The sequence below is a fragment of the Rana temporaria genome, chromosome 3 (genome assembly GCF_905171775.1).
Source record: "Rana temporaria chromosome 3, aRanTem1.1, whole genome shotgun sequence".
In the NCBI taxonomy this organism is placed as follows: Eukaryota; Metazoa; Chordata; class Amphibia; order Anura; family Ranidae; genus Rana; species Rana temporaria.
Genome location: NC_053491.1, coordinates 55469620 through 55487406, shown reverse-complemented (window position 1 = coordinate 55487406; position 17787 = coordinate 55469620). Strand labels below are relative to the sequence as shown.

General features: G+C 43.9%; 1 protein-coding gene across 4 annotated transcripts in view; it reads right to left on the bottom strand.

Annotated features, from left to right (window-relative positions):
• TRPM7 (transient receptor potential cation channel subfamily M member 7) overlaps positions 1-17787 on the bottom strand; it is a 190026-nt gene that overhangs the window by 47526 nt on the left and 124713 nt on the right. For all 4 annotated transcript variants that reach the window (XR_005747851.1, XM_040342596.1, XM_040342595.1 and 1 more), the window contains 2 exons: positions 15769-15895; positions 8919-9103 (listed from right to left, as the gene is read on the bottom strand). Coding sequence is in view for 3 of the 4 variants with exons in the window: in XM_040342596.1 (XP_040198530.1) it covers positions 8919-9103; positions 15769-15895 (312 nt within the window). In the remaining variant the exon portion in view is untranslated. The remainder of the gene's footprint in view (positions 1-8918; positions 9104-15768; positions 15896-17787) is intronic.

Here is a 17787-nt window from a genome sequence, read left to right as displayed (position 1 = left end):
ACTGTGAAGGGAGGGCACAGGTATGCTGTCCCTTTAGAGCGCATGCACCAGTAACATCACCGGTTGCATGCAGGTTGAATATCTCCTAACCGGTGCAAAGTTTAGCAGATACTCACTGAGTAAGCCTTATTACCTGTAGTAAAAAAAAAAAAAAAAAAAAAAAACCATATAAGCAAAGCTAGAATTACCCAACTTCAAGTGCTTTTATCGCTACTTATTATTTAAAGAGAATCTGTTACTTTACCCATTGAATATTTGCTGATTACTTTGGGGGCTACAAAGTAGCCAGTAATTGTTTAAGGAGGGAGCACAAGACCACCTCCCCTTTTTCCTAGGATTCAATGCATGAGCAGCCTAAACAGTCGCCGCTGAGAGATGGGCGGAGGTCAAAGGATAGGTTTACATTTACCAGCATGTTTCACTAGTTAAAAAAAGAGCAACAGGAGGCGGGACTTTATATGAGGCACACAGACACAAATGAATAAAATTGATAAAAAGTAGCTTTTAATTGGTTCGAATTGTCATATAATTTCATATTTAAATTCTATGCATTTTGCTATATATTAACACTTTTTTACATTTCATTCGAGCCAAAAAATGCACAATAGTAATCAAATAGATATTCCAATAAACATATTTCATATAGTTACATGTACATGAATAAAACAGTTTACATACATTGCAGTTGATGCCTGTGCAGACCTGAGACCCACTAAAATATCTCTAAATGGAAATAAACAATGGGGGTTTGGAGATATGTTATAAGGAACGTCCATAAAGGGTTAATGAATATGTACACTTCGAGGTAGTTAATAGCTCTACGCGTTTCGGGCCTTTAGGGTCACTCATCAGGAGCAAGACCGTAGTGTTCATCTAAGAATAAGAGAAACAAACATTGTAACATCCTCTGGCCGGTCTGCGATCCTCATGGCCACGCCACCACTGTGCAGATGCACAGTGTAAGTTCAAGTGGGCTAGACAAATATATGGGGGGGTATCTCCTATTGTGTTTACCCACATATTTCTCCCCAGATTATTGAATCTGGCTTGTCTCTCTTATTCTTAGATGATCACTACGGTCTTGCTCCTGATGAGTGGCCCTAAAGGCCCGAAACGCATAGAGCTATTAACTACCGCTAAGTGTACATATTCATCAACCCTTTATGGACATTCCTTAGAACATATCTCCAAACCCCTTTGTTTATTTCCATTTAGAGATATTTTAGTGGGTCTCAGGTCTGCACAGGCATCAACTACAATGTATGTAAACTATGTTTTATTCATTCGATGTACATGTAACTATAAAGTGTTTATTGGAATATCCATTTAATTACTATTGTGCAATTTTTGGCTCTGCTGAAATGTAAAAAAGCATTAATATGTAGAAAAATGCATAGAATTTAAATATGAAATTATATGACAATTTGAACCAATTAAAAGCTACTTTGTATCAAATGTATTCATTTGTGTCCGTGGGCCTCATATAAAGTCCCGCCTCCCATTGCTCTCTTTTTTAAATACTGAACCGGAATGGAGGAGGGGATCCAAGCGGCCCCTAACCCTAAAAAATGTATTTTCTCCTTTTTGCCATGTTTCACTAGTATTTATGCTGTAACATATAGGTAATCACCAGCCCCCTTTCCTTTTGACAGTGGGCAGGAGTTCCTCTCTCCGCAGCTGCTGTGACATTTAAAATCAATGCGACTGTGCGGGGGTCAGCCTTCACAGCTGCGCAGAGATCTGTGAATGAATAAACTACAAGATCCATCTTCCACCGTGGCTAGTGACGTGTCTACCTATACAGAGGTACGGGCGGAGAGCTGTAGTCTGCAGGAGTCTAAATATAGTTGCAATGGTTTGCAGGCTCCCGTGTAAAAAAATAAAAGAAAAAGTGAATTTTTAACTGCAAAATCATGTGCATTTTTTTTTTGGCCAAAAGGTGAACTTAAAAGTGGATGTAAACCCACTCTCATCGTTTCTAAACTACTGCCATAGTGGTTATTTATAAGGGGATATATATATATATATATATATGATATATGCCTCCTGCATGAGTCCTTCACCCGTAAAATGTCTCCCCTCTGTCCATTATGAGACCCGAAAAACTGCAGATTCTGTGGGTGGTTGTGTTGTCCGGAGCTCGGTGGGTGGAGTCGTGATGTTAGTAGACTCCCTGTCCACCTCTAAACTTGTCAACATGCATTTTCTCCTGTGTATTTCTTACACTGAACTTCTGCTACGATCACCAACATCCAGTCAAAACCCAGAAAAGTCACCACATGACTTCAGCAAGCCCAATCATGCTGAGGTGTGGAGCAATCGATCCTGGGAAACCTAGAGAAGAAAGGAGGAGGGGATCTGAAGTACACAGAATGTCTCTCTCGTGCTCATGCATGAAATATCTAAAATCAACTGTCACTCACAGCATGGCTCCCATTTCTCTGTCAGTTTTTATTTCACTGAAAAAAGATAAAAGGATTGCTCCGAGCTGGATTAACTCTGAGTCAAGACTCAGCACAGATGACAAGAAATCCAATACTGTACAAGGTGCAAGCCTCAATTAAAAAAAACGAGTTTACATTCACTTTAAGCCTCTGTAAGTGCCGATACTGACCAATCTCACGGAAGATTTACATGAATGGAGCATTAGGTTTTAAAGTCTGCGTTTACTGAATAAGCAGGGGCTAGCAAGCATGGTTCTGAGGCTACCAAAATGAATGAAAGCGGCATCTGGGATCCATCCCTACAGCCCCAGAGATAACCCTAGGCACTGCAGCAGAGGTATCCAGCTATAGACTTTTTTATTTCAACTAGAACAGTACACTTGTTCATTAGATTATTGCCAAGATATTAGATATCCTTTTTCTAGAAAAACCACCTATTTGTTAAAATAAATTATATCAAGAACAGTTGTTCAAGCAACTCTTGGACCCCTTTCACACTGGGCACGGGAGGTGCGGTGGCGGTCTATACGATTTTTAGCGCCGCTAAACCATCGTATTAGCCACGATATTCGGCCGCTAGCGGTGCGATTTTAACCCTCGCTAGTGGCCGAAAAAGGGTTAATGCCGCCGGCAATGCGCCTCTGCAGCGGCGCATTGCCGGCGGATTTACAGCGGTTTCCCATTGATTTCAATGGAAAGGAGCGGTAAACACCCCGCTCCTATACCGCTCTAAAGATGCGGCTAGCAGGACTTTTGGAGCGGTCCTGCTAGTGCACCGCTTCAGTGTGAAAGCCTTCGGGCTTTCACACTGAAGACTGCAGGGCACGATTTTTTCAGGCGGTATAGCAGCGCTATTTTAGCGCTAAACCGCCTGAAAAATGTGTCAGTGTGAAAGGGGCCTTAGTGCATAACGCAAAATATACAGTGAAAGAAAAAAGTATTTTATCCCCTGCTGATTTTGTACATTTGCCCACTGACAAGGAAATGATCAGTCTATATTTTTTTTTATTTTAACAGTGAGAGACAGAACAACAAAAATATCCAGAAAATCACATTTCAAAAAAGTTTTAAATTGATTTGCATTTTGAAAGTGTGAAATAAGTATTTGATCCCCTATCAGCAAGTATTTTGGCTCCCAGGTGTCTTCTATACAGGCAACAAGCTGAGATTAGGAGAACGCTCTTAAAGGGAGTGCTCCTAATCTCAGCTTGTTACCTGTATAAAAGACCCCTGTCCACAGAAGCAATCAGTTTCCAATCTCTCCACCATGGCCAAGACCAAAGAGCTGTCCAGGGATGTCAGGGACAAGATTGTAGACCTACATAAGGCTGGAATGGGCTACAAGACCATTGCCAAGCAGCCTGGTGAAAGGGTGACAACAGTTTGCAAATGGAAGAAACACAAAATAACTGTCAAGCTCCATCAGTCTGGGGCTCCATGGAAGATCTCACCTCGTGTAGTTTCAAGGATCATGAGATCGGTGAGTAATCAGCCCAGAACTATACGGGAGAATCATGTCAATGATCTCAAGGCAGCTGGGACCATAGTCACCAAGAAAACAATTGGTAACACACCACACCGTAAAGGACTGAAATCCTGCAGCTCCTGCAAGGTCCCCCTGCTCAAGAAAGCACATGTACAGGCCGTTTCTGGATATTTTTGTTCTTATTCCATCTCTCACTGTTAAAATAAACCTACCATTAAAATTATAGACTGATCATTTCTTTGTCAGTGGGCAAACGTACAAAATCAGCAGGGGGATAAAATACTTCCTTTTCCGTTTACCAGTTCATTAGACATTAGAGGTACAGTGAGGGAAAGTACAGTATCTCACAAAAATGAGTACACCCCTCACATTTTTGTAAATATTTTATTATATCTTTTCATGTGACAACACTGAAGAAATTACACTTTGCTACAATGTAAAGTAGTGAGTGTACAGCTTGTATAACAGTGTAAGTTTGCTGTCCCCTCAAAAAAACTGAACACACAGCCAATGATGTCTAAACCGCTGGCAAAAAAAGTGAGTACACTGTAGGTCACTAGTGCCAAGACTGTAGCAGAACTCTGTCTCTGAAACATATATGAACTAGGGCTGGGGAAATTAAAGATTAATTCCTTGATTGATCAAAATTCTTGACGTCACCAGACAGCCTGGACAGTGAGACTTACCCTGCTGGATGCGAGCAAACTGCACCCATTGGATGGAGGTACCTTTGCATCTGTGGAGCAGGAGGATGCATCAGGCTCCATCAGGGGAAGGGGGCAAAAATAACCATTGTTTTCCTGTCCTAAAGGAGCTTTGTGCAGACAATTCTTTGTGTATCAGCAACATCTGTTCCATGCGAAAGACTGTTCAGTTCTTCAGGGTATATTGTCAATAAAATGCGATCATGTCTTGCTAAAGTGATGCCTACTTGCCTACTATAAAGTGACTGACAGTCAATATACTAGATACGTTTTATAATTAAAGTTAAACTAACTTTCTACGTTTTTCTTAAAGTTTAATAAGAAAAAATTACTTATGTCAGTGCTAATGTTTGAATTTAAAACGTATTTGTGTGAACTGTGAAGTTAAACCATGGATTGTGGAAACTAACTAGTGTCGGGTGATTGTATATAGTGTATACCACATTTACCACTGACTAATGCAGAGTTGCAAGGAGATCAGCTAAAAGTAGTTGATCTGTATGTGCGTTATAATTTATCGAAATTAGTCGATAAATCAAAAAAATAGATTAATCGAACACGAAAATTTTAATCAGTAACAGCCCTAATATGAACCAAAAAGAACAATTGCTTGCCCACAGGACTTTAACCACTTGCCCACTGGGCATTTAAACCCCCTTCCTAACAAAGCCAATTTTAAGCTTTTAGTGCTCTCACATTTTGAATGACAATTACTCAGTCATGCAGCACTGTACCCATATAACATTTTTGTCCTTTTTTTCACACAAATGGAGCTTTCTTTTGGTGGTATTTAATCACCACTGGGTTTTTTTTTGCACTACAAAATGAAAAAACACCAAACATTTAGTAAAAAAATAATAATTTCTTAATTTCTACTATAAAATTTTACAAAATTAGTAATTTTTCTTCATTAATTTTTTGCTACATATCTTTGGTATAAATAACCAAAATCAGTGTATATTGTTTGGTCTTTGTAAAATAAACTATGGTGCCAATTATTTAAAATTGTTCACACCTGATGTACTGACTATATCATTTCTTGAGACCCGAACAAGCCAGGAAAGTACAAATACCCCCTAAATGACCCATTTTTAGAAAATAGACAGTCCAAGGTATTTGGTAAGAGGCATGGTCAGTTTTTGGATGTTTTAATTCCCACAATTCTTTGCAAAATTAAGACCCCCCCCCCCCCCCCCCCCATTTTTTTTCCTCTACAAAACTGTCATAAAAAGTTATTTAAAGTTAGACAAGTTATGGACAGATATTTGCCTACTGGTTCTGACCACTTGCCACCCGTGCGATAGGGCTGCATGGACAAGCAGTCAGCCTGATAGACGCCTATCTGACTAACAATTGTAAAACTGGCACTTATATACCCTTACAAGCCTTATCTTAGCCAACTCTCCTAGATATGATTGGTTGCCAAGATCTACGTCAATGAAACAACTGTCCTACAACCAGACAAACTTAATTATTCCTAGAATTCCTATATGGTCATTAAAGTGATTTATAACTGTTTTTGTCCAATTAAAAACACCTGTATAGAGACAGTCTGGCATCCAGCTGTGTTAGCCACAACTTCAAGGATGACAGATTTACAACTTTCGGAGAATGAACTTTCAATAACCCCACCTTATCTGTTATGTCTTACTAATCCTAAGTGTATGTATTTATAAATTTGGTTCCATAAAAGGTACTGTATTATTCACATTATACACACACACACACATACATTATATATATATATATTATATATATATATATATATATATATACACATACATACAAGTCAATTACTTTATTCAATATTGTCCAATTATTACAATTTATTTTAACAGTTTTTATTGAATCACAATAAGACCCTGTCAAGCTTAATTAATGTACTGTACATAACTTCCTCATGTTCCACATAATTATTTCAACCCACCTGTTGATAAGAAGTGTACTGTTGTCTTATCTCTATGATTTGTATGCTTTTAGCTGTTGTCAGAATGTTTCTTGTTTAATTAGTTTAACTTAAAATGAACTCATGCACCTTCACCTAGTTAGCTTATGACATTCTGTATTTTATAGAATAGTGTACATTAATAAAGATTTAATAACTATTGCTTACTATTGAAAAGACCACTACCATATAATAATAATTATATTATCAATAAAACATATGCAAATCAATATGAAAAATATGAAATAATAATATGAAATACATTGGCTAATATGAGATTCTACAACAGCACCATCAGGTGTTCAAGGGCAGGGCTCAAAATTTCAAGTCCTGAGCTACTTAGCCAGGCCTCAAGGGTTACTCGCCACCAGTTGCCCTACCCGACCGTGCCCCTAATCACGCCCTCATAAATTATCTCATGAAATGACACTTAAATGTTTTATGCAGAATTGTAAAAGCGTGACCTGTGCCCCACCATTGCAGCGTGACCGTGCCCAAAGTTGCAGCCTCACCGTGCCCAAAGTTGCAGCCTCACCGTGCCCAAAGTTGCAGCCTCACCGTGCCCAAAGTTGTAGCCTCCGTGCCCCAAGTTGCAGCCTCACCCTGCCCCAAGTTGCAGCTTCACCCTGCCCCAAGTTGCAGCCTCACCGTGCCCCAAGTTGCAGCCTCGCCAGGGTGGAGGAAGCGAGAGGGTGACCAGGACATGATTGGAAAAAGATTAGAGCCACGGGAGACGTTCTCCCAGCACCATCGCCCCTGTTGAAGAGAGCATATAGGAAGGCAGAGCAGAGCGGCAGAGCAGTAAAACACACTATAACAGCCGACATTGTCTCCGCTCTGCTCACTCTCACACAGCCCCGCCTCCTCCTGACCCTGCACTTGTAATAGACAGAAAGCGGGTCCAATGCTGGGATGTATTCTGTCTCACAGGCATGGGATCAGGAGGAGGCGGGGCTGTGTGAGAGTGAGCAGAGCGGAGACAAAGTCAGCTGTTATAGCGTGTTTTACCACTCTGCGATCCCACGGCTTTCCTCTATACACTCTATACACTCCCTTCCACATCGCGCTGAAAGAACATCTCCCGATCAACCCCGCCCCCCCTCTCCCTGGCAGCTCAGCACCTCGTCAGCCCTCATCTGTTCTAGGGACATACATTTCAAATATAATTTGACAACCTATTACACTTTTGTGAGGCACTGATGAAAACTGTAGTTGTTTGGATGACCATGAATGAGGGCGGATGAGCCAGGGATGGAGCATGAACGAGGGCGGATGAGCCAGGGATGGAGCATGTGACGAGGGCGGATGAGCCAGGGATGGAGCATGAACGAGGGCGGATGAGCCAGGGATGGAGCATGAACGAGGGCGGATGAGCCAGGGATGGAGCATGAACGAGGGCGGATGAGCCAGGGCTGGAGCATGAACAAGGGCGGATGAGCCAGGGATGGAGCACGAACGAGGGCGGATGAGCCAGGGATGGAGCATGAACGAGGGCGGATGAGCCAGGGATGGAGCATGAACGAGGGCGGATGAGCCAGGGATGGAGCGTGAATGAGCCAGGGATGGAGCATGAATGAGGGTGGATGAGCCAGGGATGGAGCATGAATGAGGGTGGATGGGCCAGGGATGGAGTGTGGATGAGCCAGGGATGGAGCATGAATGAGGGTGGATGGGCCAGGGATAGAGCATGAATGAGGGTGGATGGACCAGGGATGGAGCATGAATGAGGGTGGATGGGCCAGGGATGGAGCATGGCTGAGCATGAATCTGAATGGATGAGCCAGGGATGTAGCATGAATGATGGAGGAGCCAGGGATAGATCGATGAGCATGGCTGAGCATGAATGTGGATGGATGAGCCAGGATGGAGCATGAATGAGGATGGATGAACCAGGGATGTAGCATGGCTGAGCATGAATGAAGATGGTAGAGCCAGGGATGTGCACAGATCAGCGGTGTGGGCACTACAGATCCAGCCCACAGTGCTGCTGCACAGTCTCCCTCTCCTCTCCTCACACGCATCGGTGTGAGGAGAGTGGAGGCGTTGAATCACACATGCTCCAGTTTGTGTGCAATTGGACGGAGTGATCACATTGTAAAGGGCCGCTCTCATTGGCCCTTTACCCAGATCCGTGACACGCCGGGTCTGGGAGACCCAACTGTCATGGTCATTCCCAGGTGCGCGCCCCAGGGGGTACACGGAAGCACGTTATAGTATGCCCTCACAGAATTATCTGACCGCGCTGTAGTCATTTTTTGGCTAAAGAACAGTGGAAAAATCTTCAGTATGTGACAGGAACAATTTAATGAGAAAAGAAGAAGCAGGACACTAAAACTTACTTGGTCCATGTGAAGAGGTGTCCTTCTTTCTTCGTTTACATACAAAGCAGAAGAGAGAAGTCAAGTGACTGAAGATGATCAATGGTGGAGGCAAAAAAGGCTTTTCATGGTAAGCCATGATGAAGTGATAGCGCTGGTACTTCCATACAATGTTTGAAATAGCCTTTACTTGGAAATATACATTGCTGCGAAAAAAAAAAAAAAAAGAAGAGGTAAAGGGAAACAGAATAAAATAGGATTTTTTTTACTTTCGTAAATTAGACTTTTGTGCTCATTGTAAAATTATTATTTGTAGTCCATAAAGACTCGAGAAGTTTTAAACCTTTAGCATATACTGCCACCTATAGGAGGATTGGACACTGGCAAACAAAAAGGAGGCCAACCCAGGGTATAAACCCTCCCACCACCTAGAAAAGGATTTTATGGTTTAATAGCAAGTACAAAAATCGTATTTTCCTTCTTATTAACCACTAAGGTACACGGAGTCACTCGCAATGATGGGCACGAGAGCCAGAACCGGAATGTGTGTGTGTGTGTGTGTAAACACACAAATCCTCATTCTGTCAGGGGAGGAGAGACAGATCATCTGTTCCTACTTGTTAGGAACAGTGATCTGGCTCCTCCTGTAGTGAATCACATCCCCCCACATTTGGAAACACACACTATGGGAACACATTTAACCACTTGCTTACTGGGCACATATACCCCCTTCCTACCCAGGCGAAATTTCAGCTTTTAGCGCTGTCACGATTTAAATGACAATTGTGCGACGTGGCTCCCAAACAAAATTGACGTTTTTTTCCCCCTACAAATAGAGCTTTCTTTTGGTGGTATTTGATCATCTCTGCAGTTTTTATTTTTTGCGCTCTAAACCAAAAAAGAGCGACAATTTTGAAAAAAAAAAAAGTTTTTTTTTTTTACTTTTTGCTATAATAAATATTCAATTTTTTCCCCCTCAGTTTAGGCCGATACGTATTCTTCTACAATGATGACATTTTTTTATATATATTTTTTTTTTACTAGTAATGGCGGTTATCTACAATTTTTGTCAGGACTGCGATATTACGGCGGACACATCGGACAATTTTGACACTATTTTGGGACCATTCACATTTATACAGCGAACAGTGCTATAAAACTGCACCGATTACTGCATAAATGTGACTGGCAGGGAAGGGGTTAACACTAGGTGGCGATCAAGGGGTTAAATGTGTTCCATGCTAGGTGATTCTTACTGTGGGGGGAGGGGACTGACTAGGGGAGGTGACAGGACACACAGAGATCCACGTCCCTGGCTCTGTAACTGCCGATCACGGGCAAATGGCAGACATCGCGGCCGCCAGGCACGTGCATCAGCACCTGACACGGCAGGCGCGCCCCTCAGTGGGGAGGAGCCGAGGACGTCAATAGATGGCCTCCCGGCATTGTAGAGCAGCCTTGTGGCCTTCAAATTACAATGGCCCGGGTCTCAAGTAGTTAACACCTTGATCGCCCCCTAGTGTTAACCCCTTCCCTGCCAGTGACATTTACACAGTTATCAGTGCATTTCCCAAAAATGTGTCAAAAGTGTCCGATCTGTCTGCCGCAATGTTGCAGTCCTGCTAAAAATTGCAGATCGTTGCCATTTTTTGTATAAAATGCCATAAATATAGCTCCTATTTTGTAGACGCTATAACGTTTGCGCAAACCAATTAGTATACGCTTATTATGCTTTTATTTACCAAAAGTATGTAGAAGAATATAAAAACGGCCTAAACTGAGGAAGAAATGTGTTTTTTATATTTTTTGGGGGGATATTTATTATAGCAAAAAGTAAAACATACAGTTTATAGCGCAAAAAATAAAAAACGCAGAAGTGATCAAATACCACCAAAAGAAAGCTATATTTGTGGGGGTGGGGGGAGAGTACGTTTTTTTGTTTGGGTACAAGGCCGCACGACCACGCAATCGTCAGTTAAAATGATGCCGTGCCATATCGCAAAAAATGGCCTGATCATTAAGGGGGCAAATCCTCCCGGGGCTGAAGTGATTAAAGTGGTAGAAAACCCTTGCAAATACCAAGTGAAGGGACTATGCGTAAATACACAGAGCTGAAACAAATCCTCCTACATAAGTTGTGTGTCTATCTGCAGTCATCTCTACATCTGTTCAAAGTGCTGAATTTATAAGCTGGTGTGAGAGTTCAGAAAAAAGGGTGCGGAGAGCTAAAATTACACTTTGCAGAGCTCTGCGAGGAGAGGTCTGACAGCTGATTGGAGCAAAGAAACACACCCCTCCACACAGTACACATGGACAGAGCCGAGGCTGTCAATCTGCTGGAGGTACCACCCCTGTCACCATTTTTCTCTTAAGCCAGGTACACACTTTTTTTTTCGGTCAAAAAACTGACAGCTCCGGTCAGAGCCGCTGTACTAAACAAAGATCCACAATGAAAGTGCTGAGGGATTCTTTAAGTCTGTACAGTCACAAACCCGTATTGTGAAAGCTGGTAGTTGTAGTGCCACATAGATAAAAACACCAAAACCACTGTTAATGCAAACATAAAAGATGTTTATTGGGGCAACAACATACTTAACCACTTCCATACCGGCCCATAGTCATATGACGTCCACAGAGGGGATCTCCCATCCCGGGTGGACATCATATGACGTCCTGGGCTTTGTGAGGGGATATCTGAATGATGCCTGCAGCTAGAGGCATCATTTAGATATCATTGTTTGCCGGCGGCGATTCTGCGCACCATAAGAGCGAGCATAGCGGCGGTTCCACCATTTGATCATTCTTATAGGTGGCGGGAGGGGACATCCCCCCCCCCTCTCGCCGCCATCCGATGCTTCTCCGGGCTCTCCGGTGCCATCGGGGGCCCGGAGAAAGAAACCAGATGGGAAGCATAGAGATGACTGGTGACCACATGGTCTATGACCGTTGGAGGCCCGGGCGCGATGACGTCATGCCCGGGTACCCTGGAAGTAAACAAAGCCGGCTAGTAAGCATGAGATCAGTGAATTTTTTTTTCACGATCGCATGCTTTCCAGCCTGGAGGAGAGATGTGGGGTCTTATTGACAGGAAAAATGTTGGTTTTGGGATATACTCACTGTATAAGACTACCCCCTTCTTACTAGTCTTTCTGGAAGCTGAGGGGTAGCCAGAACCGCTGACAGAAACAGGCTTTTTCAAATCTCACTGTGCCAATACATTACATTCCTCACTGTGCCATTACATTACATTCCTCACTGTGCCATTACATTACATTCCTCACTGTGCCATTACATTACATTCCTCACTGTGCCTGAGCTTGCCCCCTCTCTGTGCCTGAGCTTGCCCCCTCTCTGTGCCTGAGCTTGCCCCCTCTCTGTGCCTGAGCTTGCCCCCTCTCTGTGCCTGAGCTTGCCCCCTCTCTGTGCCTGAGCTTGCCCCCTCTCTGTGCCTGAGCTTGCCCCCTCTCTGTGCCTGAGCTTGCCCCCTCTCTGTGCCTGAGCTTGCCCCCTCTCTGTGCCTGAGCTTGCCCCCACTGTGCCTGAGCTTGCCCCCCAGTGTAATCACTCACTTTTTTTTCAGGCGGTGCGGTGACGGTCTCCGTGCTGCGCGCGTCAATGATTTAAAAGACGCGCCTTCTCCTCAGACTGTCCTGTGTTAGGCGGAACACAAATCTTCCCAGCAGCGCCTCTGTTCTGTGTTCCGCCTATCAGGGACGTCTTCTCATCTCGTCCGAGGATAAGAAGGCATCTGTGATAGGAGGAACACAGAACAGAGGCGCTGCTGGGAAGATTTGTGTTCCACCTATCACAGAACACTCTGAGGAGAAGGAGCGTCTATTAAATCATTGACGCTCGCCGCACGGAGACTGTCACCGCACTGCACGGCCTATTCAGGAAAAAAGTGAGTGATGGCAGAGACCGTACCCGGCGTATAAGACGACCCCCGACTTTGGATGCATTTTTTTGCATCCAGAAAGTCGTCTTATACGCCCGAAAATACGGTATATATATATTTTTTTTAAACGCCCCTGTTCCCTGGTAGCTCGCGCTCAGAAGCGAACGTACACGCAAGGCCCGCCCACATATGTAAACGCTATTCAAACCACATATGTGAGGTATCGCCGTGTGCGTTAGAGCGTGTGCAACAATTATAGCACTAGACCTCCTCTAACTCGAAACTGGTAACCTGTAAACATTTTCAAAGCATCGCCTATGGAGATTTTTAAGTAACAAAGTTTGGCGCCATTCCATGAGTGTGTGCAATTTTAAAGCGTGACATGTTAGGTATCTATTTACTCGGCGCAACATCATCTTTCATATTTTACAAAAAAAAATTGGCTAACTTTACTGTTTTGTTATTTTTTAATTCATGAAACAATTTTTTTTTTTTTAAAAGGCGTTTGAAAAATTATTGTGCAAATACCGTGCAAGATAAAAAGAAACAACCGCCATTTTATTCCCTAGGGTGTCTGCTAAAAAAGCATATATAACGTTTGGGGTTCCGAGTAATTTTCTAGCAAAAGAATGAGGATTTGTACATGTAGGAGAGAAGTCCCAGAATAGTCCCTGTATGGAGGTGGGTATAAAAGCCCTGTATTGAAGGGGTTAAAAAAGGATAAAAAGGCTCCTGTGTAAACAGAGTGGACTGTATAGGTGTCAATAATCCCACATAGATGTGACTTGAAAGGCTGAAAACACATACCATTAATCAAGCAGGTGCTGGATGGGAGAGAGGAGATAGTCTTCCCAGATAAAACCACTCGTTCTCCCAGATGGAAAGAAGCAGATGCTGTGTAAAGGATATGGTGAAGAGCCCAATGTATACCGCTGTGAAGGACTGCTGGCACAATGTGAAAAGGCCAGGGAAGTATTTTGCAGGCAAAGATGACATAAGGCTGTGCAGAAAGGCTGCTGGCTCGTCGATCAATCCCAGGAGACTCAGGCAGAGGATGGGTAGCTGAAGCTTGCGGACAGCGTGCCAGATGTGACGTTACGGTCGCCGTGGTCACTGGAATGCGAGTCCATCACAGCAGTATACATTGGGCTCTTCACCAGATCCTTTACACAGAACCTGCTATTTTCCCCACCTGGGAGAACGAGTGGTTTTACCTGGGAAGACGATTTTCTCTCTCCCTTCCAGCACTTGCTTGATTAATGGTATGTGTTTTCAGCCTTTCAAGGCATGTCTATGTGGGACTATAGCAACATGTGATTGACACTTAAACAGTAGACTCTGTTTACACAGGAGGAGCCTTTTTATCCTTTTTAACTTTGTTGTTGGACCAATACACATCTTTTAGGTTTGCATTAAAGGGCTTGTAAACATATGTTTTCACCGTAATGCATCCTATGCATTAAGGTGAAAAAACACCTTGCACTGTCCAGCCCCCCGTTTTACTTATCTGAGACCCGAATTTCAGTGGGCGCGATCCTGCATTACTCTCTCCACTGCTTCCTGGCTCTTCATGGGATAGATCAACAGCAGCGGGAGCCAATGGCTGCACTATCAATCAAATCCAATGATGCGGGCGCTGGGGCCGAGTCATACACTCGTCGGCTATGGACGCTGACTGTATGACACGATAGTGCGCCCGCAAAAGGTAACCCCCTCGGGACAGAGCTTCCCAGAGGGGGTTACCTATTGCGGGAAGGAGCCACGAGAGCTGCTGAACCTTTAGTTTTTGGTCTTTCATGCATGTGGAACTACAACTACCAGCTTTCACAACACTGGTTTCTGGCAGTACAGACTTATAAAATCCCTTGGTGCTTTCATTGAGGATCTTTGTGAATATATTGTTAGGCTTGGGCAGGCATCATAATTGGTGCTTACGGTTTACCTCCCAGCTGCGAGAGATTTCAGTTTTGTTCCACCATTTTATGAACCGAGTATAATTGCATAGCACCTGAATCGTCTATTTTGGACTAAACATGCAAGGTTAGTTCAGCGATCTTCCCCGCTTAGCTGTTGTGTTCTGACAGGGGGACGGCCCCCCCACCAGACCACTTCGATCAGCATTTTCTGCCAAGCGCTGATCGAGAGTTGGTTGGTTGCTGGTTTTCCAACATGCTCGTCCGACAGAAGTCGGCTTCTGTTGGACAGACCGACATACACATAGGCTAGACATTTAACTGGCTGCTGCTTCCTGACATTTGGTCTGTGTGTACCTGGCTTTAATGTCAGGAAAAATTGTCAGAAGTCATTCATGCTGATAGCAAAGAAGGGAGGCAGCAGACAGAAATTAACCTTAGTGCTTTTGAGACAGGTACGCACTATAGAAGAATATGCTTTGTTCATGTCTGAGGTTTACAAGCATTTTAAAGATTTATTAAGCATAGCACTTGTTTAACTGGCCTTTATAATATTATTATGTATTGCTGCAACCAAGCGATTTCTCGACACAAAAAAGTACCAGAATGCATAACAAATGATGGGAGTTGCATGGAAGCATTTAAAACTCTGTGGCCAACAAGAAATGGATGCTGGCAAACAAGATGGGCTGGACAGAATTCACTACCTCAAAACAAATGAGCCTCCAGGATCTGGGAGCCCGATATGTCAAATCGAATTTTTAGTGGGAAAAGACAATAGATATGTTGTATTCCTACCCCTCAAAACCTCTTTTAAAAGCAAACAAAGGTTAAAAAGAAATAAATAAAAAAGCCGACACTAAAACAAGACCATCCAAATGCGTTAGCAGATACTTTCCTTTAGACTCTATGCAAAGTTATTGATATCAAAAGGTATACAAGCATACGGAAGAGCAACTATAGTCCAAAAGCACCGACAGATAGAATTAGAACGTTCTAAGATATTCTGGAATTCACACGTAAACAAGTTGTAATCTGGGATAGCAACCTCAAACGGACTTACTTAAAAAATGCAATCAGAAGATTCACCATGATGATATACTGTACAAAGAGGTAGACAGCTTGAAGAAATGGTGTCAACCACGTCCCCAGGTCACAAAGTTCTTGCACTTCAGAGTTGTGGGCACAAACTATAAAAAGGGGAGCATGAGAAAAAAAAAAAAAAAAGAAGTTTTAAAATTTCTGTATGCAAAAGAAAAAAAATATAGTATTTTTGTACTCACTGCAAAATCCTTTTCTCTGAGTTCATGGACGGACACAGCCTTAATCTTGACAACGTTGGTATTAGCCTTCATTCAGGAGTGACTAGGTAGAAACTTATAGAAAGTGCTAAACACATCACACACCATACAGTACCGCCCAGCGGGCGGTCCCTCTGGGTATAACCCCTCTCTCTGCATCTCGCAGATCAGTTCGTCAAAAAGAAGTACAAACATGAAAAAATGAGGGGTGGGTGCTGTGTCCGTCCATGAGAAAAGGATTTTACGGTGAGTACAAAAATCCTATTTTCTCTTTCATTCATGGACGGACACAGCCTTAAATCTTGACAAAGTTGGACATCCCAAAGCAGTTTTAAAAAACGAGGGGTGGGAACAGCATAAAAATAAACTTCACCCCAAAACAAAACAGAGCTCCTCAACTTGAGGAGTTGCAACTCTAAACAGTTGCCTGCAAAACTTTGCGGACGAAAGAAGCATCCGAAGATGCACTCACATGAACCTTGTAGAATTTAGTGAAAGTTTGAACGGACGACCAGGTCGCCGCCTTACACACCTGGGAAACAGACACGGAAAGCCCAAGTGCCACCTATTGCCCTGGTTGAATGCGCCGTGACAGGAAAGGGGGGGCGCCTGATTCTTTATGGCGCAAGCCTGAATCACTACCTGTCGTATTCACCTCGAGATGGTGGCTGACGAGACCGCCAGGCCCTTTTTAGGGCCAGCCACCAAAACAAACAGTAAGTCTGACCTCGGGAACGGAGCAGTAGCGGACAAGTATACTCTCAGAGCTCGGACAACGTCCAAGGAATGCAACGCCGCCTCCTTAGGATGCGACGGACGAGGACACAAAGATGGGAGTACAACGTCCTCATTGAGATGGAGGGCCGAAACTACCTTAGGAAGAAAGGAAGGCAGACGCAGCACCGCCTTATCCTTGTGGAAGATCAGATCAGATAAGATAAGGAGCCTTGCATGACAAGGCAGCCAGCTCAGAAACCCATCTAACTGACGAAAGAGCCGGTCCGTCCTCCACGGAGGTACCGGGGGGGGGGGGGTGGGGGGTACATGCCGAACCCCCTGTACAAAAGTACTCACCAGCGAGTGAGCCGCCAGGGGTTGTTGAAAAAAGACAGTCAGGGCACAAATCTGCCCCTTAATCGTACTTAAGGCAAGCTTTTGGTCTACCCCCCGCTGTAGGAACAGCAGGACTCTGGAAACCAAATAAGTATGCGGATTCCACCTAATTTCCTCACAAATGGATATGTAGGCCTTCCAAGTGCGATGGTAAATATTTCTATAGGATAGCTTCCGAGCCCTCCTTGTGGTAGAAATCACTGAATTTGACCGGCCCTGGTCTCTTAGCACCTGGCTTTCAATAGCCATGCCGTTAAAGCCAGTGACGGCAAAGCAGGAGGAAATATGGGACCTTACGACAGCAGGTCCTCTCTCAGTGGTAGATGCCACGGGACGTCTGCTACTAGACGCACTAGATTGGCGTACCAAGGACGCAGAGGCGAGTCCGGAGAAATTAGGATCATTGGGATCCCCTCTGCCTCCACTCTGCGAAGCAGATAAGGAAGAAGCTTCAGGGGAAGGAAGGCATAGATTAGCCGGTATGACTCCACAGTGCCACCAACGCATCTGTTGCATCTGCCCCTGGGCCTCTTGACCTAGCCACAAACCTTAATACCTTCCGATTGAGTCTAGACTCCAGAAGATCTACGTCTGGCGTGCCCCATCTTAGGCAAAGGAGCTGAAACACATCCGGGTGCAGAGACCATTCTCCTTGGTCCAGCCTCTGG